This window comes from Natrix helvetica (assembly GCF_964273705.1).
Source record: "Natrix helvetica genome assembly, chromosome: 5".
Lineage (NCBI taxonomy): Eukaryota > Metazoa > Chordata > Lepidosauria > Squamata > Natricidae > Natrix > Natrix helvetica.
Window position 1 is genome coordinate 84,547,927 of NC_138551.1, and position 27,584 is coordinate 84,575,510.

General features: G+C 40.7%; 1 protein-coding gene across 4 annotated transcripts in view; it reads left to right on the forward strand.

Annotated features, from left to right (window-relative positions):
• The window catches only part of P4HA1 (prolyl 4-hydroxylase subunit alpha 1), a 48,922-nt gene extending 23,850 nt beyond the window's left edge, over positions 1 to 25,072 (forward strand). The window contains exons 7-15 of one of the 4 annotated variants that reach the window (XM_081954389.1): positions 36 to 244; positions 1,770 to 1,946; positions 4,720 to 4,790; positions 13,021 to 13,120; positions 14,746 to 14,799; positions 18,286 to 18,351; positions 20,161 to 20,229; positions 22,026 to 22,122; positions 23,985 to 25,072. In XM_081954389.1, the coding sequence (XP_081810515.1) occupies positions 36 to 244; positions 1,770 to 1,946; positions 4,720 to 4,790; positions 13,021 to 13,120; positions 14,746 to 14,799; positions 18,286 to 18,351; positions 20,161 to 20,229; positions 22,026 to 22,122; positions 23,985 to 24,055 (914 nt within the window). In that variant the 3' untranslated portion in view covers positions 24,056 to 25,072. Of the gene's footprint in view, positions 1 to 35; positions 245 to 1,769; positions 1,947 to 4,719; positions 4,791 to 6,510; positions 6,582 to 13,020; positions 13,121 to 14,745; positions 14,800 to 14,861; positions 14,920 to 18,285; positions 18,352 to 20,160; positions 20,230 to 22,025; positions 22,123 to 23,984 lie in introns of all 4 variants that reach the window. The other 3 variants (XM_081954391.1, XM_081954390.1, XM_081954392.1) reach the window with 3 other exon arrangements.
• The last annotated feature ends 2,512 nt before the right edge of the window (positions 25,073 to 27,584 follow it).

The window sequence follows — 27,584 nt, forward strand, 5'->3', positions numbered from 1 at the left end:
GGAGTTAACCAGTCCTCTACCTGCTTTTCCAACAGATCCCGAGCATCAGAGAGCAAATGGAAATTTGAAATACTTTGAATACATCATGATTAAAGAAAAAGAAAAAGAAGCCAATGGGTCTGTGGCCAACACAGACAAGCAGACTGGGGAAAAAGTGAAGACTCAGAAAAGAGGGCCTCTCAAAGATTATCTGCCCGAGAGGCAGAAGTATGAAAAACTATGCCGTGGTGAAGGTCTTAAAATGGTACGTTCTCCCTTTTCCCGTGTTTCCCTGAAAATAAGGTAAGGGTTCCCCTCGCAGATACTCTGCAAGAATAAACAGCTGACAAATACAGGAGCTTTCATATTCCTTCACTCAATTTTCCAGCAGTGGGGTTGCTATTCAGTCCCATTCATTTTAGCATGACTGATGGAAGAGGTTCCTTGGGCAATAACACTGACTTAAGGTAAAGGTTCCCCTCACACATATGTGCTAGTCATTCCTAACTCTAGGGGGAGGTGCTCATCTCCGTTTCAAAGCCGAAGGGCCAGCGCTGTCCAAAGACATCTCCGTGGTCATCTGGCCGGGATGACTAAATGCCAAAGGTGCACAGAATGCTGTTACCTTCCCACCAAAGGGGGTTCCTATTTTTCTACTTGCATTTTTTTACATACTTTCGAACTGCTAGGTTGGCAGAAGCTGGGACAAGTAACGGGAGCTCACCCCATATGTGGAGCTAGGGATTTGAACCCCCAAACTGCCAACCTTTTTGATCGACAAGCTCAGCCACTGAGCCACCACGTCCCTTAAAATGAAAATAAGACCTACCCCAAAAATAAACCCTAGCCTGATTTTTTTAGTATGCTCCTGATGTAACGAGTATCAAACTGGCGGGCTGGATGCATCATGCGCAGGCCATGCCCACCCCGGTCCACAAAGGGAAAAAACATTGTGATACATCACATGATGGCAATGTGATGCCGTAAGTTTGACACCCATAAGCCTATTTCAAAAATAAGGTCTAGTTACGGTTGTCATCAGTGGGCCGTGGCCAGCACTGGAGGCAGTGAGGGCATGGGGGCAGATGGTGTTCAGCCACATTCTGTGCAGCACAGGTGAGTTGATTACCTGTCCAAGCAGCAGGCAGAGGCAGGGGGGAGGGAGAAATGTGATCTAGACGTGCGCTGCGCGGGCCACAGGCAAGCTGAGAGATATGAAGATGATCTTCCCGCAGCTGCCCACCCACTCCATCCCACCGTCTCCTGGGACGATCACTCTGATGTTGTATTTCCCCCAAAATAAGCCATAATGCTTATTTTGGAACCCCTCCCCCCCAAAAAAGACCAGGTCTTATTTTTTGGAAAACGTGGGTATGTCTATTGAGATTCTCAATCACGCAGGTCCTTAGTTGTCCTAAAGGTGCCTTTTGAAAAGGATCTTTCAGCAGTTCCAAGAAAGTGCCACACCCGTTTGCACTATTCAGGTGACCCTGAGGGCATAGATAAGCCTCCAAGTTGCCTCAACGATTCTTGGATAGAGTGCTAAGGACCAGATGATTGCAGTGAAAATAAATCTTTCCATTCCCCATCATTCAATCAGAACTGAAGAAGCTTCTGGGATGAGAAGCAAAACATCTTGAAAGAAAAAACAAAGAAAGTCTGTCCAGTTGCCTTTTAAAAAATGCACTTTTGGCTTCTCCCTTGTATGCAATACCAACATTACAGAATATTTGTGGATGTAAAATAATGCATTGAGCTACTAATGCTTGCCCTTTATTTCAACCATTTAGACTCCAAGGAAGGAAAAGAAGCTGTTTTGCCGTTATTCCGATGGGCACAGAAGCCCATATTACATCCTGGGACCTGTCAAACAAGAAGATGAGTGGGATCGCCCTCGGATTGTCCGCTTTCTTGACATTATCTCTGACGAAGAAATAGCAAAAGTCAAAGAGCTTTCAAAACCAAGGGTAAAGAATCTAAATTGTCCACAATCTTTTGAACAAGGCCACCAATGAGTCTCACCCTGACACTTGCTTCTTGATTGCAGCTTGCTTGGGCCTTGCTAAATATCCTCTTGCAGTCTATTACTTAATGGCATCTGCATTTTATTTCTGAAGTAGCAAAGGAGCGTTTGCTTATCTGGTTAGGCCCAAGCAGAATAGATTGACAAATAGTTCTGATCTTTGAACCATTGTTGCTTATCCAACGATTATGTCGAATAAAATGTAGGCCTGTTTTGCCCTGTTTTGGGAGCTTGTTGTAAAAACAATGAAAAGCTTAAGAATTCTTTAAGGCAGGCGAACTGACAAATATTAGTACCATTCATATTATTTTTTAAGTTTTGTTACACTTTGTCTTTGTCAAGACAAATTCTAATAGTAGATTCAGCTATAATTCTAATGACAGATAATTACCATATTTTTCAGATTATAAGACACATCTAACTATAAGGCGAACCTAAATTTAGAAAAGGAAAACAATTTTAAAAAGGGTTTTGCCCTTTGCGCGCCTCATTTTCCCCCCTTTTTAGGCCTTTTTTCAGCCCTTTCCAGCCTTTTTTCTATCCATTTTTGAGATTTCTTTGACCCATTTTAGGGGCTTTTTGGCCCGTTTTGGGGGCTTTTTGGTATGTTTTGAGGCTTTTTTGGCCCATTTTCGAGGCTTTTCTTGGCCCATTTTCGAGACTTTTTTCGGCCCGTTTTTGAAGCTTTACTTGACCCATTTTTGAGGCTTTTTTCAGCCCATTTTTTCAGTCTATTTCTTTTGGAAAAACAGCCCGAAAAAAGCCTCAAAAATGGGCCAAGAAAAGCCTCAAAAACAGGCTGAAAACGCCTCAAAAACAGGCCGAAAAAGCCCCCAAAACAAGCCAAGAAAAGCTTCAAAAACGGACCAAAAAGCTTCAAAAATGGGCAAAAAAGCCTCCAAAACAGGCCAAAATAAAGGCCTGAAAAAGGGTTGTGCGGAGGCCAAAAAATGGCCGGCAGGGGTGCGGGGCTTCAGCAATATTTGGTCTATAAGATGCACAGCCATTTTCACCCCCTTTTGGGAGACAAAAACGTGTGTTTTATAGTCCGAAAAATATGCTATCTACTTGATTCTTTCTGTACAGTACAGTAGTATTATTTATTTATGTAGGATTAAATCATGCAGCAAGTTACTAGAATGTTATGTCCACTCCATTCTGTATCAAGGCCTTTTTTTTAAAAAAAGAGAGAGATTCTGGTTTAGTAAAAGTTTAAGGAAGCTTGGATTTATAGTTCTTAATTGAATAGTTGAGATTAAAGTTTTTCTGCTTATCACCTTTATCAAATAGGAATTCTTTTATAACTAAATCCAAAAATTGTCTTTCTTCAGCAATCAGCTTCTGGTGTTTCTCTTTCTTTGTTCAGGCCACTACATGTAGTCCTCAACTTACAACCATTTGTTTGGTGACTGTTCAAAGCTATAACGGTACCGATAAAGTGACTTTCACACTTAAGACCGTTGTGGCATCCCCATAGTTGCACAATCAAAATTTGGACACTTGGTAATTGGCTCATATTTAGGACAATAGCAGTGTCCTGAGGTGATGTGAACCTCCTGACAAGCAAAGTCAATGGGGAAATCAGATTCACTTAATAACTGTATTAGGTAACAACAGTGGTAGGAAAGGTTGTAAAATGGGTCAAAATTCACTTAACAAATATCTTGCTTGGCAACAGAAATTTTTGCCTCAATTGTGGTTGTAAGTCAAGGAATACCAGTTTTGTGCCTGTGCTGGCTTGGGCAATGCCACTCTGAGGGTTCAAAGTGCTTTAATCTGTTCTGACCTAGGCTTACCCAAAAAGCACAAAGCAGATTCCTGGTCCCGACAAAACCTCTTTTATTAAATGAATGTGAATTCCACCCATTCACATTCAGCAAAGGCCTGGTAAATGGTCTTTCGATGGTGAATTTATGACCACAGACCTTATCTAGCTTGAAAAGCGGCCATGTAAATATTTTCCAGACGCAGTGTTGTGCAAGGAAAGACTTGGCACAGAGTCTCTAAGATTCACGGACAGATCTTTACACCTGAAACCCTCCACCTGTGGCTTTACTCCCAAGTCGACACTGATTTCTGAGCTGTTCTTTTCTTCTGGCAGCTCTGCGCATGCACACACTGGGAACAGGCTCCAACTGTTCTTCTGCCTCACTGCTGTCTAGCTCCGAAGGCAGCTGAGAACTGCCAAACAGCCTTGGCCCCATCTCTGCCTCCGACCCAGAGCCCTCGTCTGAGTTTTTCCCAGACACCAGAACTGGCCCATGTTCCTCCCCAACCTCCTCGCTGTCCGAATCTGCTGCCAGCTCTGCTGGCTGCTGGTGGGCCACAACATAATCTAGTTGACTTTTCCCAATAATCCCTACTTTTATTTTTGGGTCATCAGGAAGGTAAGTAATGTGTAGGGTGCTTACATGCACTTTTAACACTTTCCCAGTTCAGAATGATAGTATAATGCTTGCAGCTTCAAAAGAAGCCTAGATTGATTTCTAACCCTATATTCAAAAATATAGCATTGGTTTGACAAAAAAAAAATTCACTATTATGCTTAAATATTATTTTTGACATTGTACGATGGTGGTGGTGGTGGTGGTGTTTGCTCCTTAATTGAAAAGAACCCTACTGAAATTGGGGTTCCTCCCCCGGATTCTGATTGGTCAGATAAATGTGATGCAATGTGTACATTGTAATGCGACTGTTCTGATTGGTTCGCTTCACAGCTGAGGCGAGCCACCATTTCAAACCCCATAACGGGAGTCTTGGAGACTGCACATTACAGAATTAGCAAAAGGTAAGACTTTACTTGCCATACCTTCCGTCTTTGCGACGAGAACTTCTGTGGTACTCATTTGTGTAGAAGAGTGACCAGAAAAAGAAAAAAAAACTTGGTTTAAAACTTTTCTGGTCATTTGTGCTATTCACAGAGACTTTTAACACTTTGTTACTGCTGAGTTTCTCAGATGCTTCTTGTAGCCAGAAGTTTTGTCCCTGTTCGCTTATTTAAAGTATATTTTGATATTGGATGCTTAGTGTAAATTGACAAAGAGATTTCATGTTGCTTTCTGCCTTGTGGTTTGAAAGTTTCCTCCTCAAAGTCTAGCTTCTTCTTGTTTTGGAATTACATTTTTCATGATGATGTGGGTATGCACGATTATTTATTTAGCAATATGCAATTTTTTGCTGCCTATATACAAAACCAAGCTTGTCTTGATAAGGTTACAAATTGATTCTTTATATTGAAATATGCACTGTTTCTATATGTAACACTAATACACCCTATTGTTCATTTCTGCTTGGTTTTATTGGAGCCACATATGCTATTAAGTGGAGTTTAAAATAGTTATGTTTGAGTCTCAAAGTACCCTATTTGCTTTCATGACTTCCTCTTAATTCTGCTTCATTAATTGTTCCTTATCTGACTGTAAATGGACGCGGTGGCTCAGTGGCTAAGATGCTGAGCTTGTTGATCGGAAAGGCCGGCGGTTCGAATCCCTAGTGCTATGTAATGAAGTGAGCTCCCGTTACTTGTCCCAGCTTTTGCCAACCTAGCAGTTCGAAAGCACGTAAAAATGCAAGTAGAAAAATAGGAACCACCTTTGGTGTTCCGTGCGCCTTCGGCGTTTAGTCATGCCGGCCACATGACCACGGAGACGTCTTCGGAGAGCGCTGGCTCTTTGGCTTTGAAATGGAGGTGAGCACCACCTCCTCCTAGAGTCAACTAGCATATATGTGCGAGGGGAACCTTTATCTGACTGCTGAAAATGAGGAGTCCCCACATGTTTATACACAGTTTGAATAATTTTAAAATTTTAAAATAATTGGCTCTCACTCCTGTGTTGAACTCCAACATGTCTCTTTTACTGGGAATTTCCAATTTCTCTGGCTAAAATCCAGCTCTCGTAGTGGTTCCTATCAGACATTGTTGTAGAGGCGAAACGTGTTGTGTTGTGTTCAGAAACTTTTTTGATTTTGTTAATGTATTCCTTTTATTTATTTCACTTTAATGCATCCCCTGCTTTTTTAAACCCCCCACTTTTTTCTTCGTGGCAATGGAACATTTACAAATATTTATAGTGCGTCCTATAAATACAGCAGTCTGTCAATTGTTGGAACGCCCTAACTTTGATAAAAGTTGAAGTACGTAACCTATCAATACACATTTTTTTTCAAAGAAAGAATAACTGGAAGCAGTAGAAAGGATGAAGAGCCTTTTAACTTCTGGGTTCCTGAGAATTTCTCTGTGAAACTTGGCAGATACAAGTGGCTTGCATAAGCTTTCCATTTGGGGAAGAAAAAGTGAAAGGACAACCTAACCAAATTTGATTAAACCAATTGAATGAAATTGAGACCAAGAAATACAGCGGATACTGCAATCCTTTAAGCGTTCCTGCTGATCTGAGCATTGCATTCTCTTTTGACCAATCGGAACCCTCCCAATTGCCTGTGGCTTGGCCCAGACGCTTGCTTCTAAAGTAAGCCCTTGTCCTTTCTCTTTTTTTATTTTTTTGTAGCTGACCCGAGCTACTGTGCATGACCCTCAGACCGGGAAACTGACCACAGCACATTACAGAGTCTCTAAGAGGTAAGAGGAGATGGGTACGTCTGAACTACTACAGGGTATGTCGATTGGCGGTTGGTGTCAAAGGATGGGACTGGGGTTCCTTTGCCTGATTAGTAGACGCAGCCTTAGAATACATTGCTAACACGGCATTGAAAGTTTGGAATGTTTTAAAAAAAGGATACTTTTAGATGTGCGTGCTAACCCAAATTAAGTTGTCGAAGCATGTCCTTCACTCTCTTTCATTGAAATCAGGGAGGCTTTAGTGCTTTTTAATGCAGTTGGTGCATTCTGTGTGCTACTATTCTGCATGATCCTAATAAAACTAGCACGTTGCATTATTTCATCTTAATAGCAATCTGTGTGAATTTTCTAACCTGGTGCCTGTACTAGAGAGGCTGCAGTACGCTCTACCATTTGTTTGCTTTTTTCCATGGTGTCTCAATATCTATCTTAATTTTAATACTCCTTAAGACGCGCATAACAAGCAGGAAGCTGTGTGTGATAATGATGTCTTGAAATTCCTAGTTCAGCACCTATTTTTAAATAGAGAATGCACATAATATTTGGATGTACTCCTCAGCTGCCCTTTTAAAAAATACAGTCGCAGAATATTGCAAGAAAGTATTTTTAATAAGCCTCTGAGTGTGGAGCATGATTTTTTTACTGTTAAGTTTCACTGTGGATTTTTTTGTCCTTTTGTGAAATACTACATACATTGAGGAAACTTACACCTATATTGCCACGATGTAAAAAAGATGTTGAGACTCTTGAAAGAATGCAGAGAAGAGCAACAAAGATGTTTAGGGGACCAGAAGCTAAAACATATAAAGAACAGTTGCTGAAATTGGGTATGTCTAGTTTGATGAAAAGAAGGACTAGGGATGACATGATAGCAGTGTTCCAATATCTCAGGGGCTACCACAAAGAAGAGGGAGTCAAACTATTCTCCAAAGCACCTGAGGGCAGGACAAGAAGTAATGGGTGGAAACTAATTAAGGACAGAAGCAACCTAGAAATAAGGATAAATTTCCTGACAGAACAATTAATCAGTGGAACAACTTGCCTCCAAAAGTTGTGAATGCGCCAATACTGGAAGATTTAAGATGAGATTGGATAACCATTTGCCTGAAAATGCTATAGGGTTTCCTGGCTAAGCATGGGGTTGGACTGGAAGACCTCCAAGGTCCCTTCCAACTATTCTATTCTATTCTATTCTATTCTATTCTATTCTATTCTATTCTATTCTGAAAGCTAAAATTTTCCAAAGCAGACAGTGCATTGGCAAAACTAACAAGGATGTCAGAACAATTCCTTGATTTTTTTTTTTAAAAGCCTCTACAAGGACAGTGGTACCCAATCTTTCCAGCTTGAGGGTTGGGAGAAGGGCGTGTGAGTGGCAATGGGTGTGTGAGTAGCAATGAAGCTTCATGTGCGAGCAGAGGGTGCTTGTACACGAAGCTCTATTCATGCAAATGAAGCTGCGAGTGCACACTCCCTCTGATCGCGCAAGTGGAGCTTCGTGCACGCGCGCTTATCCATCTCTTCCGTGGTCCGGTTTCAAGGCCTGGTACTAGGAACCAAAATAATTCCGCCTTGTATTTTAAAGAGAAAGACCATTTTCTCTGCCCAGGCATTCCAGTAACTTTTTCCTAGTTAACACTTTCCATATTACGGTATGCCCTTTTCAATGACAGGACTACTGTTCATTCTGAAATATCTGGCAGGCAGATTGCATAAACTGGCCCAGGATTTTGAGCCAAGCCAAGTGCTGTACTAAAATAATTTGGTCAGTCTAGCCCAGCCCTCTGTGAGATGCCGTTAAGGGTATATACCTCTAAGAATCCACTTCTCTGTTGAAATTCTTAATTCTCTAAATAAAACATTTTTTTTGTCCCAAGAAAGAATTGTGGAATCTTGAAAAAATTAAAAATTAACATTGATTAGTGCAGTGAGAGAGAAAGGTGTACATGTCTGATGAATGTTAGTTCATTTGAAATAGTAATAACTTCGGAAACATATTTGTTTATTTATTTATAAAATCTATTGCCCACATATCTTATCACAGGGTAACTCTGGGCATCTTACAATCATAAAATCAATCTATCTATCTATCTATCTATCTATCTATCTATCTATCTATCTATCTATCTATCTATCTATCTATCTATCTATCTTAACATAAATAAATAAATAAACATAAATAAATTAAAACCAACCATGAAAATCTAATTACATATGGGGACAGAGTGGGGGAAGGTGGGACCTGTTGTTAATCAATGACTTCCACTGTTGTAACAATTTACATTGGCCTTTGAATTTAAAACTTTTCAGTTGTACTATTCATATTCATAACACCACAATAGTCTTTAGCTAGCATTACTTTTTGAAGAGATGCAACCAATACAAATAATTTTACCTTGGAATACTTTGGACTAAAATGAAATGTGTTGAATTTCAAGTTCCCTGAAGAAGGAATGGATATAAAATTGATGAAATAAAATCAAAATAAGAGAGGCATTTAAGACTAAACTGTAAGATTCAGTACTGTAAAATGAAGAGTACATTTTACAATAACAGTAAGATGGGAAGGAAGGTGACATTTACTACCACAGAGAAGCAATGCAATAAATGGATGTATTCACTAATTCTTTGCTTGCTTTTTAGTAAAAAGATATTTCTTGCAAGAGAACCTCATAACTTCAGGGGTAATGTAGGTCAAAGCAGTACTGAGTAATTGGAGCCAATAATCTAGTAGGAGGGGTGGTGGTTCCTTTTTAAGAAGCGTAATCAAGAATGTGTTGAAACACATCCAGATATTCACTGATGGAAACAGGATTGAAATCAGAACTGCTTCCAAATGCACATAAGGGTAGCTAATGAATAGATTAACACTTGCAATTAAATAAAAGATAGACTCTGATTATTATAGTATATGGGAGTTATTTTATCAATGGTTAGAGAATAAATACGAACCTTAGAAATGAAAGCAGAGAAGTGAAATAGGGAAATTGTATTAATAAAGTTAAATAAGTTAAGGGGATTGTTATAATAGTATGTTATATATTAGTATTAACTTATTAGTATTAACTTAAGAATAGATAAAAATAATGAATATGGCTGTAAATTTAATTGTTATTGCACAAAATATTTGTACCCAGATGACACACTGTTTAATGAAAGATGGTATGTTTGTATTAAAATAAAATAAAAAAACACTATTTAAAAAACAAGCACACATAGGGAGCATGTAAAGGATTCATATGGGATAAATCACCTCGTGGTGAGTTGAGTGGCAAAAAACCCAACACTTTAAGATGGATGTCAAATTCGTGGTGTCACATTGTCGTCACGTGACATACCACAACTTTCCCCCCCGGGCCATACTCCTGCTTTAAGATATGATCAAGTTATTTAGCACTTTGTCAATATAATAGCTGGCACTTTAAAATGAGTCTAAAACGATTTTTTTAATCTATCTTGGCAGCTTTAAGATGGGTGGACTTCAACTCCCAGAATTCTCCAGTCGGTAAGACTCACGGAGGAATTCTGAGAATTGGAAGTCTACTCATCTTAAAACTGCCAAGAATGAGAAATACTGGTCTAAAAGCTAGTTAGTAGCCAACGCGATCCCAGAGTGATTTAGAAAGCTTTGACTTATTTGACTCTGCTTGACTTAATGCGGCGTTCCGTTGTGTCAGGGCCATACATTGAATTGCACTCTTGTAAAGATGTACTGAGAGCAGATCTTAACTAAACCAATCAGATTGACTTCTGAGAGTACACTGCGGATAGACAAATTGTAGGTTGCTGAAGCCCAACAGTGTAGAATTGCTCTTTCGACGGAGCTACTATGTTATTTTGTTCTCTGTAAGAAGAGTGAGAAAACATTATTTTTTTTAGTTTAGTTGCTAGGAGATATTAAACTGTCGAATATCAGAATATATGAAATATCAACCAGGAGTCCCAGCTACATGTACCATGTTTTCCCCAAAATATGACCTACTTGGAAAGTAAGTCCTAGCTTGATTTTTGCATTTACGCCCAATATAAGCCTTACCCCTTCCAAAATAAGCCCTTATTAAGACCCCACGCACTCCAGGGTAGGCAGGTTAAGCTAGGGTGGGGATGGGGTGGTGGTGGAGCTTCCCTACTACTTACCTTTGGACAGTTACAGACAAGCCTTGCACACCTTGTCCCATTTGTTTTGCTGCAGCTGGCAAGGATTTCTTGAAGGCTTCTGTAGCCAATAACAGAACTCCCGATCAATCTGGAGCTTTTTTATTGGCTGCAAAGGCCTTCAGGAAAGCCTTGCTGGTTTTGCCAGACAAAGAAGTTCTTGAAGGCCTCTGATAGTGACAAAGAGGCCGGGGGGGGGGGGTGATGCAGATAAGTGAGGTGAGTTAGTGGATGACATCTCACCCTGAAAATAAGACCTGGTGCCATTTTTGGTGGCAATAAATAAATAAATAAGACAGGGTCTTATTTTGGGGGGAACACTGTAGTTGTTCATTAGTTAAATATGAGAAGTACTACCATGTTTCCCCAAAAATATGACATGTCCCAAAAATAAGGCCAAGGCCATATTTGGGGGATCAAAAGAAAATAAGACCCTGTCTTATTTTCGGGGAAACACGGTACATATTCATTACTTTTTAACACCTTCGTTGCTGTAAACTTAATTTTCCTCTTTGGGAGATAACTCTTCCTGATAACGCTTGATGTAATTTCATCTTATTTTGAGACATTCTTTTTTTATCCGCTTTGTTTCATATACTAACGATACGCAACACTAACAGTATGCCAGCAATATACTAACAAGTGCATTAACCAAGTATTTTTTTTTAAAAAAAATAATTCTATATCTGGCAAATGTTCAGCTGTATTTCCTCCATACTCTTGAAGATTCTGTAATCTCTGTTGGTTCGTGATCTGCTGCTCTTGATTAGGGATTTGTTGTGTTCCTGTAAAAAGGAAGATAGCAAATCTGCTGGAGTAAAGGCATAACTTCAGTCCTTCCAATCCAGCAGAATGCACAGGATTTCTCAAATCCTTCAGTGGTCATTGATGATTTTTAAAAGTAATTATCAGGGTAATGACAATTTAATAGCTGACCAGCTGCTGTAAAGCTGTAAACCAAGATGATGACATGAGGATTTGTCAGCAGGGTTACTGCCACTTTAAGAAGCTGTATATATAAGGGAGGCCATGTGAGGGCATCCCTCTTTCCTTGTGTTCTGTCTCCATTGTGGTTCCCTGTGTACAGTTGAAGATTGATTGATTGCCTCATATTTGCCTAACACATACATAAATGCATACATAAATACATACATACATACATACATACATACATACATACATACATACATACATACATACATCTTGTATATAAACCTCTGTTAGAAAGGCAAAACCTCTGTGTACTGTGTTTTGCTCCTGGGTTGTCCCAAAATAGTAGTCACACTGCATACTCTGACAGCAATCCTGGGTTCTCTTGCAGCTTTGGGTCATTCAGTCTTTTTTGAAATGTGCACCCCAGAATACAGATAGTCCTTGACTTACAACAGTTTATTTAGTGACCATTTGAAGTTACAACGACACCAAAAAAATGTAACCATTTTTCACTCTTATGACCATTGCAACATTCCCATGGTCACATGATTTACATTCGGATTGTGACTCACATTTATGACGCTTACAGTGTCCCGTAGTCCTGTGGTCCCTTTTTGCGACCTTCTCACAAGCGAAAGTCAATGGGGAAGCCAGATTCACTTAACAACCATGTCACTAACGTAACAACTGCAGTGATTCACTTAACAACTGGGGCAAGAAAGGTCGTAAAATGGGGCAAAATTCACTTAACAACAGAAATTATGGGCTCAATTCTGGTCCTATGTTGAGGACTACCTATATGATGCACCAAAGAAGGGGAAGAGAAGTTTGATTCATAGAATTCTGACAGTTGCGAGAATTGGATAAATACATATTTAAGTAATATCTTTTCCACTTTCCATTATAGTTAACGATGAAGAAATTATGCTGCTTTAAAGCAGTGATCCAGTATTTTTTCTGACACATACAACATAAGAGATCCTGAATTCACTAATTTACTTCACTTACAGTATCCCAGAAATCCTATGCCGAAAATAATACGTTCCTCACAGAATATAATGTTCCTAAAGGACTATAAAATCCTGTTGCCCTGTAGTAGACATGTTACTATCTGAAGTTTGACGAAGCAGATTCTTTTTTAAAATTGATCATGGATGTGCTCTAGCTAAACAAGTCTGAATTACATTACATGCAGAAATAGTGTGTGGACTTAAAAAATATTTCTTGTAAATTACATTTAGGTTAAGTTTTATAGACAACTTTGCACAATTAAAATTAGTTTGTGATTGGTCATGAAAATTAATAGTCAGATCTTACTGTTCATGAACAATACTCTTAATTTCATTTTTAGTGCCTGGCTATCTGGATATGAAAACCCTGTAGTGGCACGTATAAATAAAAGGATACAAGATCTAACAGGGTTGGATGTTTCAACAGCTGAGGAACTCCAGGTGAGTTTGGGGTGGATGGGGAAGTATGTGACTGACCAGGTTAGCATGATGGCCCCCAAGAAGGATTGAAAAACAAAGAGCCACCTGCCAAATCTTCACACTTTTTTGTAAATTGAGGATCTTGTCTTCATTGTGATACAGCTCTAGTCTTGTATTTTATCGGCATTGTCTAAATATATGATATTCATCACAGGTAAACTGCTAAATTCTAATCCTATTAGATAATCCTATGGTTACTCATCAGTTTTGTTTTGTTGTTTTGTTTTTTTCTTAGAGGAAAAAGAAGGCAAAGTAGCACAAGTTCATTCTATGCAGTTCCCAAACTTCCCTTCTGATGTTTTTTTTTCCATTTTTTAAAATAGAGAATGTAGTTGATGGCCAACTCTTAAATATATAATCAAAACCAGTTCAGAATTTATTTGTTTTATTTTATTTTATTTATTTATTTATCACTCATGTTGCGTCAAATGACTTTGGGTGGCTTTCAGCACCCAACTTTAAAAACATTAAAATCATCGGATATAAAATTATCAGGTATAAAATGAACAAAGTAGATAAACTTTCACTTTACGTTGAATGAAATTGAAAGCATAAAAAAATCTTCCATATCAAGCATTCCAATACTTTTAACTTGGCACCTGTGAGGGCCGCTGAAATATGTTCAGATATGTTTCAGTAACACTTAATGCATTAAGTGTTATTTGCAAGTCTGCAATAGTTCCTGCTTCAGTTTTTGCAATTGCCCACACAGGTAGTCCTCGACTTACAACCATTCGTTTAGTGACCAAAGTTGCAACAGCACTGAAAAAAGTGACCTATGTCCCCTTTTCACACTTTCAACAGTTGCACCATCCTCACGGTCACATGATCAAAATTCATATGCTTGGCCTGTATTTATGACTATTGCACTGTCATTGATCCCCTTTTGTGATTTTCTGACAAGCAAAGTCAATGGGAAAGACAGATTCATTGAACAACCATGTTACATTTAACAACTAAAGCAAGAATGGTTGCAAAATGAGACAAAACTCACTTAACAGCTGTCTGGCTTAGCAATGGAAATTGGGCTAAATTGTGGTCATAAGTCGCGGACTACCTGGATATGCCTTTAGGGCAAGGGTGTCAAACTCAATTTCATTGAAGGCTGCATCGGGGCTATGGTTGACCTCTGGGGGGGCGGGGGGGCATGGCCGATTGGGTGGGGCCAACTGGGTGGGTGGGGCCAGCTTGATGCCAGTCCCCAAACTGCTGCCATGTTTCCTTTTCGCATTGGGTAGACTGGGCTGAAGCCACGCTGGCCTGATGTATCCTCTTCGCATTGGGTAGACTGGGCCGAAGCCACCCTGGCCTGATGTTTCCTCTTCGCATTGGGTAGACTGGGCCGAAGCCATGTGGGCCAGATACATTTTCGAGGACAGCCCCACGGGCCAGATCCAACCACGTCGCAGCCCGGATGCGACCCACGGGTCTTGAGTTTCACACCCCTGCTTTAGGGAGACTGGCTGACTCTGAAGACTTAAGTTGTTCTACTGTCTTTTAGCCAGATTTCCTCTTAGAAATGAAGCAAGCGTACGAGATTCCCGTCTTAGATCTTTCACAGGGTGTTTGTGCTTTTTCTACTGTAGGTAGCCAATTACGGAGTAGGAGGCCAGTACGAGCCTCATTTTGATTTTGGAAGGGTAAGTCTTTCCTCACCGTTGGGCTTCTTCATATGTGCTGTGTTTCTTTTCTTTTTTTCCAGGTAGCAAATTATGGAGTGGGAGGACAATATGAGCCTCACTATGACTTTGCTCGGGCAAGTAAAATGATGGGTGAAGGAAAAGTTTGCGGATTTTAGGCTTTGGGGACGCTGTCCAAAGTGTCTTATATATGTATTAAATTTGGGCTTTGGAGTGGTCTAATCCATCTGAATGGATAAAGCTTTCTAAACCACCATTTGAACGATAAAAAGATAGTTGCAGTGAACCCTTAAGGAAAGAGTTAAAAGTGTCACTTAATAGAAAGTGCTTTACAGAAAAAGGTTGCTGAATCGTTGGGAATAGTGATAAAGCTTTATATTATATCAGTGGCATAGAGACAAAGCAATGGTCAGCTTTTGTTTTTAATTATATTAACTTTATCAAATGTAGCTCATTAAAAAGCTCACAGTTTGTGCCGCTGGTTTAAAGTGTTGCGCTGATCAAAAAAATAATTAAGAAATTATTTTGAAATTCAGTATATCTGCATTTTAATGCCTGTTTATATTTTTTCTTAGTGAACTATCTTTTAATCAAACATGGATAAATTCAGATGGTGATTTATGGAGCATTGGTGTAAAGTAACATTTTCAATTAACATTTTTCTTGAACCAACCTGTCCGACAGTAATTTAAAAATTCTTGCCTTAACACAAGATCAAACTCTGATTCACCCTTTTGCTTAAAATCCACTGATGTGTTTCTCAAAATCAACAGTGTATTAACCTGTGTTCATGCATAACTTTAATTTCTGTCCTAATATTTTTGCAGTGCACCTGTGAACTTCTATAGTGTTGTGTTATAAATTCTACTATGCTACATAAAATGCCCAATGTATTTCACTTTAATATTTTATTTATTTAATGAAGTTTTTATTCCAGCCACTCACTAACAGGCCTTATCAGGGCTACTTAGAATAAAATAGTGATTTATAAGAAAGAAAACCATGAAATGTAAAATCAGTGCAAAATAATTAGAAGATAAATGCAATAACAGCAGCAGCAGCAGCAGCAGCATTGATCAAATAATATCCCAGCTTCTGAAACAAGATTAAAAAAATAGCTAATACATACTGTACATACATGGCTTGAAAAATATTAGAGCGCAGGTATCAAACAAATCTCCCCGAGATGACTGGATAATACAGGTAGTCCTTGACTATAATTGAAGCCCAAATTTTCTGTTAAAACAGTTATTAAGTGAATTTGCCCCATTTTGAGCCCCGGTGGCTCAGTGGTTAGAGTGTGGTACTGCAGGCTAATTCTGCTGATCACCGGCTGCTGGCAGTTTGGCAGATCTAATTTGACCAGGCTCAAGATTGTCTCAGCCTTCCATCATTCCGAGGTCGGTAAAATGAGGACGCAGATTGTTGGGGGAAATATGCTGACTCTGTAAACCACTTAGAGAGGACTGTAAAGTACTATAAAAGTCTCTATTGCTATTTTATGAGCTTTCTTGCCCCACACAGTGAAGCAAATCACTGCAGTTGTTAAGTTAGTAATACGATTGCTAAGTGCATCCGGCTTCCCCATTGACTTTGCTAGTCAGAAGGTCACAAAAGATGACCCCGGGACACTGCAACCGTCATAAATGCATGCCAGTTGCTAAGCGTCTGAATTTTGATCATGTGACTGTGGGAATGCCGTAACAGTTGCAAGGGAGAAAAATAATCTTATGTCACTTTTTCAGTGCCATTGTAAATTTAAATGGTCACTGAATGAATGCTTGTAAGTCAAGGACTGCCTCTAATAAGCCACCACTCAAATGCTTCTCTACACCTAGAAGGAGGGCTTCTAAAGAAGATCTTTCCTGGAAAAGACAGATCTTTTCTATTCATAGAAAAGCGTTTCCTGCTGGTGAGACTGTTCCTAGACATTTAAAGATAAAATCTCCAATTTAAATTGCGCATAGGGAAGAAACTATTGCAGTACTTAATAGTATGAAAGAAGCACTGCAATGCTTCAACTATTTTAAACATCTGCATATGAAAGTAATTAAGTTTGCCAGCAAGAAAAGGTTTATCTTGTAATTCTAGGATGAAAGACATTCTGTTTGCTTTGGCAGAACATGGTTAAGCTGACAAGTATAATTTAGCTGTTTGGTTGATTTGAATTGCAGCTAGTGGACAGCATACAATCCCTTCTTGTCTGGATTTTTTAAAAAAATATTTTTAGATGTGCGAGAGTTTGTTTTGTAGGAACTGTAGCACTCTGGAAGCTGGGCATAAAGAGATTTACATAAGTCTGTTCTGTTTACTGATAATTGTTTGTTTATGGACTATTTGGAAAACCCACGTGCTTTAGAGAAGAATTTGTTCCGTAATGCCTGTGGTATTGGAATTGTAGTACCTTACAATAGACTTTATATCACCATTAATCTTTCACGTTCCACTGTACATCCAGATAAGTTGGGCAAGTTGCACAAAAGCAATGGAACTGGCTTTAAAAATGTCAACAGAAGATTAAAGGCAATTGCATAATGAATCCCCCAAAACACATCAGATCTTGTAAAATAGGAAAAATAGGATCTGGTAGAAGATTATCCCTGATGTGTTGCAGGCATTCATAAAGTGTTGGCTCAAAATAGCTGCAATTTTAGGAGATTGCCAAAAAGTCAACCTTTGCATTGCAGTGGCCTGTTACAAAGACAACATAAATGGATAGCACGTTACTACGTATCTTGCCATTGTTGGGGTAGGTTCAGGGGTGGGCTGCTGGGGGTTCTTAGGAGTTTGTGAGAACCTGTAGCTAAGTTTCTGTGCAGTTCGGAAAGCCCCCAAATCCCGCTCCTGGCTGGCCCTGCCTGCCCTTCCCCTCCTAGGAGTCCCCACATGGCCCATTTTGGATGCAGGTAAGTGCAGGGTGCACGGGGAGGCTTGGGGGTGGCGAAAAACAGGCCTACCGGAAGTTCAGAGGGCTTCCGGAACCTGGGGAGGCCGTTTTTGCCCACCCGGAGGCGTGAGAAAAGCCTCTGGAGCCCAGGGAGGGCAAAAACTCCTCCCCTCCCTGTGGTACAGGAGGCCGACTAGACCACGCCCACCCAGTAACCAGTCAGAGAACCCCTTGCTAAATTGTTTGAAGGCCACCCCTGGGTAGGTTTCAAAAAATGTTGCTGATTAATTTCATGAGCACAGGCTCTCTTATCCATTCCAAAAAGAAGAGAGTTTTCAACAAGTAAGTGTTGCAGATTTCCCCTTGTATATAAGGTAGAGGAATAACAACCGTGCTTTGCATCTTAAGGATTTTGTGGGCTAGCTATGTAACCCAGCTATTCAGATAAAACCTGAATAAAACAATGTTAACATCAAGGAGGAAAACCCTGGCACAGTTTTTCTTGCTTTTCAGACATTCTAAGAAAAATTATATTAAAATGTTTCCTCTGCATGCCATTGTTGTTTTACTTCTAATACCATCTATGTCTTTGAACACAGAAAGATGAACCCGATGCCTTTAAAGAACTGGGTACAGGCAATAGAATTGCTACGTGGCTATTCTATGTAAGTAAGATAAGATGTTAGGATGTCCACACTTACAATGCAGTCAAGGAATCTGTCTCAGTGGGAAAGAAAATGTCAGTTGCTGAAGAACACAACAGAGGGATTGTGTGTGTGTGGGGGGGGTTAGTTGGTGGTGTTCTGATTTATGTTATGGCATCCTAGAAGGTCAAATGTTTTGTATTACACACAGCAATTTGGGAGAAACATTCTGTATTGTACATCATGAGTTATGTTTTTAAAGGTGAATGGAATAAACCATTTTTTATAAAACAGTGTCCTTAGCTAGATATCCCTTATCATAAATATCCAGTAAGAATATAATATAAATATTCAATAAATATTGAAAATCATAAGATTTGTTTGCCGCCCATTTCAGCTCAAGGCGACTCTGGGCAACTTACAACAATGAAAGCCAGTAAAACCAAGAAGAATAAATATTTTTCATAACAGTAAAGATTAAATTAAAAGGATGGGAAGGAAGGGAACAAGATGCATGGGGGGGGGGGGTGTGGAGGGTTTTCTCTTAATCCAACCACTTCCAGCATGTTATATTGTATTTTTCCATCTATAAGATGCCACCATGTGTAGGACACCCCCATGTTTTATATAGAGTAAGTGAGCACACTACAAGCCATCACTGTGCAGAAGCCATCTTATTAGAGAGTGAGTAATACAAGAACAGGAAATGCATCACAGGAAAAATAGAGGTGAAGCCTAGAGGGCAACGTGATACAGGAAACAACCACAATAGAGATGAATGATAGAACTGCATATAAGGTAGAGGCTCGTCTGGCAGAGCTGGAGGAATGGGATGGGCCACCCCTTTTCCTCTCGGCCTCCAGTGTATAAGACACCCTTCCATTTCCAAGTAAATATTTTAAACAAAAAGTAGTGTCCTATACACGGAAAAATACGGTACTCCCATTGTGGTCCCAAGCCAATTGGCAGAGCCAGATCTTCAGGTCCTTATGGAAGGTCAGAAGGGTGGGAGCGGATCTTGACTTGTGGGGCAAGATGTTCCAAAGCCCTAATATTGGAGGTATTCATAAGAAGTGGTCATACATATTTCTTTTATCTTACCCTAAATTTCCCATTGTTCACCTTCACTGGAAGATCTCCGTTCTAGTTTTGAGAAAATGGGACAAAATATCTCTTAATTGGCTTTCTTTATAACTGTCATATCCCTTATGTTCACCTGTGTTCACTTTTTATTTTATTTTTTTATTACATTTATTGGCCACCTGTCTTATCCCAGTGTAACTCTGAATGGAGTTTTTCCTTGTTATGGTGTTGCTTGGGATGATTAATTACTTTTTAAAATTCTTTTCTGGCCCTTTTCAAGCTTTCAATATTTTTATGGCAATCACAAAAAAGCACAAAATGAACCAAATAAGGTTATAATGTAAGCTTTACGAAGACATGGTGATATTGCTGGTTTTATTTTCTCATTTTTTTTTCTTCCTGATTTTCCCAACATGGAATTTGTCTTTTTTCAGAGCAAATATTCACAGCACAATTTTTTTTCTTGCAATTTCCCTTGTCCATAACCTAACAATATAGTTCCATCAGCATTCATATGATCAGCATATATGTACCTCTGTGTTACTGAGCTATATTTACTATTTTCCCAAATAAAGAATTCTTGCAGCCTTTTGCCACCTTCGATTATTGCTTTCTTTTAATTAGCATAAATAATTTTGGTGCTGTCAAAATTTTACCTTGCTTTATCGGTTCATTGATGGAATCTGTGGGATTGCTTTTCAGTTAGGGTTCAAAGAGAGTTGAATAGTCACTTTTTATCCTTTTCAGATGAGTGACGTGGCAGCAGGAGGAGCAACTGTATTCCCTGAGGTCGGAGCCAGTGTTTGGCCAAAGAAGGTAAGCAGAAGGTGTGCATGTAAAGTGACCATCTCTGACCATTCTCTCCATGTATCTCATAAAAGTTCTGGTATCTTTTCATTTTTGCTAGCAGAAAAATAAGAGTTGGGTTTTGGAAGTAACATTTTTAGACGAAAGATAGAAGAAGACCAGGCCATCCATCCATTCATTCCATTTTGTTTTCTTATCATATATTGGCTCAAGGAATTCTTTATATCTTCTTATGAGGCCATCTGAGGTGGTATCAACTGTTTGCGGAGCTGAATTGGGGCAACGACTCATGTGCCATCAGAGAGGGTGTTGCGTGCCAGCTCTGGCACATGTGCCATAAGTTTGCCATCATGGCCCTATGCTCCACTTCCAAAGCCTCAAGAGTAAGCTACACATTATTTAAACAAGGTCACAAATGTCCTTGGGAAGAAGACCTGGCACAGCCTGCAACTGCCTTGCACAGGTCTGGGCCAGGTGTGCCTCTTCAGCAGTAGGAGGTGTTGTGGCCCGCCAGCGGAGTTGGCAGCAGATTCGGACAGTGGGGAGGTTGGGGAGGAACATGGGCCAGTCCTGGAGTCTGAGGAAGACTCTAATGGGGGCTCTGTGTTGGAGGCAGAGAGCGGGCCAGAACTGTATGCCAGTTATCAGCTGCCTTCAGAGACAGACATCAGTGAGGCAGATGAACAGCTGGAGCCTGTTCCCAGTGTGCGCATGCGCAGAGTTGCCAGATGAAGGGAACAGCTAAAGAACAGGGGTTGACTTGGGAGTAAAGCCACAGGTGGGTGATGAATGGGCCCTCCCAGAGGAAATAAAAGAGGAGCAAAAGGGGAGTGGAGTTTGCAGGAGAAAATGAGTTCACTTAATTGGTTCATGACTCTCTGAGACTCCTTGCCAAGTTTTACAGATATCAGCCTGGCAGCTCTCCAAGCCAGATAAGGTCTGTGACTGTAAATCTTCCCTTGAAAGACTTTGCTGGATGTGAATGAGCAGAATTCACAGTCAATTAATAAAAGGGGTTTTTGTTGGGACCAGGAGTTTGCTTCATACTTTAGGGAAGCCTCGGTCAGAACAGGAGGAAAAAGACAGTGAAGCTCACCTGGAGCAGTGGTGGCGTCAGAAGCAGGGGAGTTCAGAATGGCCAAAAGGGGAGAGATGGGGGGGGGGTGGAAGATAAAGTGGGTCGGAGGAGTTTAAATGGTGGCAGATTCTTACCTTATTGAGGCTCACAGCTGGGATGGACCAAGCCAGGAATGGCTTGTATTGTCGTTGATCCTCATAGATGAGAATATTTGTAGCTCAGGGTTGAAATGAGAGGTCCTTGGTCCTCTGAACTTGGTTGCTTTCTTGCAGACATTTCACTACCAAACTAGGTAACCTCATCAGTGCTGGTTGGGAATGGGGTTTGCTCTCTTTTTATACTCTGGTAGTTTGTCCTGGCAGGGTGAGTGGAAGTGGTCTTGGTGGATCCTCAATTAATGTCTGGGTGGGATTCTTTTAACAAACTAGGAAGTGTCAGGATTGCCATTGCTAAGCAATTCTGTCGCATGATGTTGCATCTCATCACTTAGCGAAGGAAATTCCAGTTCCAATTATTGTTGTTAACTGAGAACTACCTATATCTTGCTCATCCTCTGAAAGGTAGCATTTGAGAAATATTAGAAACCAACGCAGGGGTGATGGAGAGTGCTTTGCCACATCCTCTCCGGCACTTGGAGAATATTTACATTTACAATATTTCCTCTTAGTATTGCATTTTTCAAAAGTTAATTCCCCAAATAACTTGCTGTTACATTATGTTTTACTAGGGTACGGCGGTATTTTGGTACAATCTTTTCCCAAGCGGTGAAGGCGACTACAGTACCCGGCACGCCGCGTGTCCAGTATTAGTTGGTAACAAATGGGGTATGTATGAAATTTGAAAGATGAGATTTTAATAGTATTTAAATGCTTTTAAATCCTGTATGGGAACATTCTTGAAATGTCTCAAGTGGGAGGACTTATTAATTAAACTTTTTGTAGGAAGAATGTGGAATCAGAATGGAAACACACTTGCAGGTTTTTTGTTTTTATTTTTTTCTTTCTTCCATTGCAAGAGAAGTTGTTTAACCCATACCTTACGACACGGGCTATGTAGAAATGGATCTATGTGAAGCTTGGGAATCCCCTGTCCAAATCCAGAACCCGTTTGTAACTTGAAAAATGGTTTGACACTTCAGTATTGTGATGGAATGTGCAGTGAGGAGAATTTTAGCACCACAGAGCTTTCCCAGAGAAAGGCCTGGATTAAGAGACAGTGCAGACCTGAGCTGGTGGGAGAAGGAGGAAAAGGTTTAGAATAGCCATATCCTAGAACAGGGGTGTCAAACTCAAGACCTGGGACCCGGATCCGGCCCGCAGGGTACTTAGATCTGACCCCTGGAGCCACCTTGGAAACAGCAAAGGATCAGCCCGCGGTGCTTCTGCCAGCAAAAACGGGCTCAGTTTTCGGCTGCCACAGCTTCCTGAAACCCTCTGTGAAAATGGAGCTCGCAAAGGCCGCGTGCAGGCCCCCTTCCCCAAGCTCCATTTTCACTGGCAGAGGTTGCAGGAGGCCGTGGCAGTCGAAAACAGAGCTTGGGAGCCCAGTTTCCCTGGCAAAGCACTCGGGCCACCACAGGTGTCCCTGACATGAGTGACATTGAGCTAGCCACACCCACCCTGGCCCCCTTGAGGTCAAGCACAAACCTGATGCAGCCCTCAATGAAATTGAGTTTGACACCCTTGCCCTAGAAAAAGGATAGCGCTTTTGCTTGGCAAGATTGTCTTTTAGCTGTAAGCAAATAAAAGATTGGACGTGTGTGAATCTTGTTGTGTTGTCTCTGGGCTCGGGGCTGACAGACATGGTTCAAGCATAGCGCTCTAATTTTCCTCACCCCAATAATAAATACAGGTAGTCCTCAACTTACAACCATTCATTAAGTGACTTTTTGAAGTTACAGTGGCACTGAAAAAAAGCGACTTATGACATGACCGTTTTCCACAGTTACACCTGTTGCAGCATCCCTGTAGTCATACATGGCAACTGATTCACATTTATGACGGTCGTGGTGTCCCAGGGTCATGTGCACCACCTTTTGCAACCTTCTGACGAGCAAAGTCAACGGGGGAAGCCAGATTCCCTTTAAATCATATTATGAATTAACAAATGCAGTGCTTCGCTTAATAGCTGTGGCAAAAAAGGTCGTAAAGTGGGGCAAAACTCACTTAAAAACTCTCTCGCTTGGGAATAGTAATTTTGGGCTCAATTGTGGTCATAAATCGAGGACTACCTATATGCTACAGTTTATATAACACTTCTGTAGGTGGATTGATCATTAAATATAACCAGGTGTGAATCACCAGTTATGGTTTTGGTTGAGAACTGGGGAGAAATAGGTTCATCTTCACCCTCGTCCATGAAATCTCACTAGCTAATTCAGGCTCTGTCATTGTCTTTCAGCCCAACCTACCCTTATGATGGTTGATGAAGAGCAGGGGTGTCAAACTCATGTCGTCACGGTGGCGTCATGTGACATATCGGGACTTTTTTTCCCCCCTTCACTAAACCGGGCGTGGGCGTAGTCAGTGCGTGACACGTCTGGCCCATGGGCCAGGAGATTGACAGTCCTGCTGTAGGGGCAAATTGGAGGAAAAAAATGCTGTGTACATTGTCTTGAGCTTCTGAAGGGAAGGCCGGACGAAAACTTTATGAGTTAACGAATACTTCCTTTCTTCTTCTTTTATAGTGTCCAATAAATGGATCCACGAACGTGGGCAAGAGTTTCGAAGACGGTGTGCCTTATCAGAGTTTGAATGATACCAGTCCCCTTTTTATTTTTTTTAGTCCAAATTATTTTCCCCTTTCTCATTGCCTTGATTAACAGTGATAGTTTACACTAATATCCCACTCCAACTTTTGTCTCCAGTGCCAATCACTCTTTCATCTATGGACAAATATTTTACCTACAGACAAAATATATATATATACATCTATATATTTTGCAGATATACCAATTTAAATATTTTTTTATTGAACGATATATTTCATTTTTAATAACTGTAAGATGCCATGGCTAAAAATGTTCTGTAGAGACACCAAGCTTGTGAAGGAAGCAGAATGGATATATGAACTTTTCATCAACTGGCAAGTGCTTTGCTTGGATGCTAAGGTGTTATATATCACTTCTACTTGTTTCTTTGGCTTCAAATGCCTGAACACTTCGGTAGAACTGGGGCTAAGGGTCATAAACCAGATTTGATTGGCTTCAAAATTTCTACTACTAGCCAGTTGTACTTTCTGGGCCTTCACTCCCAATTGCCTGGTTTTATCAAGTGCCAAAAAACTTCAGAAACAAATTCTCCTTCCCAGTATAGCTTTTTTTCCTTATGCCTCACAAATAAATTGAGCTAATTCCAAGAAATGAGCCAGTAACTGTCCACATATAAAAGGCTTGAACAGTACTGCAGTTGTGCTTTGTCTGCGTATGCCGGAGGACGCTGTTTGAAGGCAGGTTGTAGAAAATGACTTTTGTGTGTGTGTCTAAGTATGGCTCTTCTTTTTAAATTTCACTGTGATCCAAGATTGTAATTTTAAATGTACTGCTGCTTTTATTCTGTAAGGAAGAACAATTTTACCCCATGAAGGCATGGAGACAAGATCAGTTCTTACTTAAACATAGAGCACTGTGCCTTATCTACCGAGTCTGAATTTGTATGAAACCATATGTATAAGAAAATGCATACTTCCCTTACCAACAATACCAAACTTATTTTCCAATGGAGGGGCTTTGTGAAAAAGACAATATATTTATAATACAAAATCTTTTTGAAAGTTCTTTGTGGTGTGGAGAATGATTTCTGTTGTGAGCCTCAGGGGTGCGTTGTCTCTGACAGAAATCTTTAAACGAAGTTTCTGTTCATACAGGATGGTGTCAGAAATGCTAAATACAAATAATTCTGAAAAACTTACATATAGCAATAGTACTTATATACCACTCGATAGTGCTTTACAGCCCCCTCTTAAGCAGTTTACAGTCAACATATTGCCCCCAACAATCATGGGTCCCATTTTACTGACCTGGGAAGGATGGAAGGCTGAGCTGGTCAGGATCGAACTTCTGGCAATGGGCAGAGTTAGCCTGCAATCGTGCATTCTAACTACTGTGCCACCAATGGCTTATATACAGGGGTAGGCTTCAAAAAGTTTAGCAAGGAGCTCTCTTCCCAGTTGCTGGGTGGGCGTGGCCTGGTCAGCCTCCTGCGCCATGGCGGGGAGGGGGTTGTTTTTGCCCTTCTCAGACTCCAGAAGCTTTCCTCGAGCTTCCAGGAGGGCGAAAACAGCCTCCCATGCTCTGGAGGCTGGAAATGGGGCCTTTTCTGGTCTTCCCAAACTTCTGGTAGGCCCATTTTTCACCCTCCCCAAGCCTTTGCGCACGCCCTGCACTTACCTGCATCCAAAATGGGCCGTATGGGGACTCCGGAGAGGGGAGGGTGTGGCCAGCCAGCAGTGGGATTTGAGGGTTCTTCGAACTGCACAAAATCTTAGCTAGAGGTTCACCCAAACCCCTGCGAACTCTCAGCAGCCCACCCCTGATTCATACCTATACAACAAGCTTCTCTAGTTTTATATTTCAGGCTTTGTTTAATATTTTTGTAAAGGCCTCCATAAGGAGTTTTTATCTCCCTTAATCTTTCCTAAGAGTTACATTTCAGTAAAGAGGGATGATTAATAACTTCAGGTACATTGATATTCATTAGTTGCTAAATTCAGTATTTCCAAGCAGAAGGAGCTGTTGCACTAGAATCACTGAAAAGGACCTCTTGCTTCACATGAGCCTATTTAGTTATGAAGCTTCCCAGCTTAATCCAAGATTCCCCTGAGAGCAGTAAATCATCGTCTTGGCTCTGTAACAGGACAGTCCTGTTTCCAAATCACTACAGGCTGCATTTTTTAGCAAAATCATTCAGTGTTGAGCTAAGTTTGAAGGAAAAACGAACTCTTGTATGCATTAATGCTGCTGCATTTTCGTACTTGAAAAACAGCCAGATCAAGTAAAAGAGCAACAGAGGAATTGAAAGGAGGCTGTTAAAAAAAAAGTCAAGATGGCACTTGTGCAGTCATGGCTGCTATTATTGTGGCCCACTAGCAGCCAGCGGAGCTGGTAGCAGACTCAGACAGTGAGGAGGTTGGGGAGGAACATGGGCCAGTCCTGGAGTCTGGGGAAGGCTCTGGTGAGGGCTCTGCGTCAGAGGCAGAGAGGGGGCCAGGGCTGTCTGACAGTTGTCAGCTGCCTTTGGAGTCGGAGATCAGTGGGGCAGAAGAACAGCTGGAGCACATGCACAGAGCTTCCAGGAGAAGGGAACAGTTAAGGAACAAAGAAGATGTTGGATAGCTATTTGTCTGAAACGGTATAGGATTTCCTGCCTAGGCAGGGGGTTGGACTAGAAGACCTCCAAGGTCCCTTCCAACTCTACTATTGTATTGTATTATTGTAACAAGGGCAGAGGTGATATTCAGCAGGTTCTGACCAGTTCTGGAGAACCGGTACCAGAACTTTTGAGTAGTTCAGAGAACCGATAAATACCAGCTCTGATTGGCCCTGCCCTCATCTATTCTCTGCCTCCGAGTTCCAACTGATCGAGAGGGAATGGAGATTTTGCAGTATCCTTCCCCTGCCATGCCCATCAAGCCATGCCATGCCCATCAAGCCATGTCCACAGAAGTGGTAGTAAAAAAAATTGAATCCCACCACTGAACAAAGGCTGACTCAGGAGTAAAGGCACAGGTGGATGGTGAATGGCCCCTCCCATAGGGAATAAAGAGGAGTGAAAGAGGAATGGAGTTTGCAGGAGACAAATTAGTTTGCTTAATTAGTGTGAATATTTGTCCGTGACTCTCAGAGGCTCCTTGGTAAGTATTTTCTTGTACAGCATTGCATTTGATATCTGCCTGGCAGCTCTCCAAACCTGATAAGGTCTGTAATTATAAATTCACCCTTGAAAGACTGTTTGCTGGGACTTTGCTGGATGTGAATGAGAGGAATTCACCTTAGCTTAATAAAAAGGGGTTTTGTCGGGACAAGGAGTCTGCTTTGTGATTCTGTGAAGCCTAGGTCAGAACAGCTACATTGACATTTTTTTATCACCTCCTGCAGATGTCTCTGAAGGCAACACATAATATGAATTTTAGCCATGAAAGTGAGTTCTCCCACCTTTGCAATTCAAATAATGCACAAAGATGTCACTGAATCAAATGTTTTCATGATTCCTCCTGGTAGTTCTATCTCCATGTGTTTCAAGCAAGTGCTCATTTTTGTTCCTGTTTCTACAATAAACGGTATTTACCT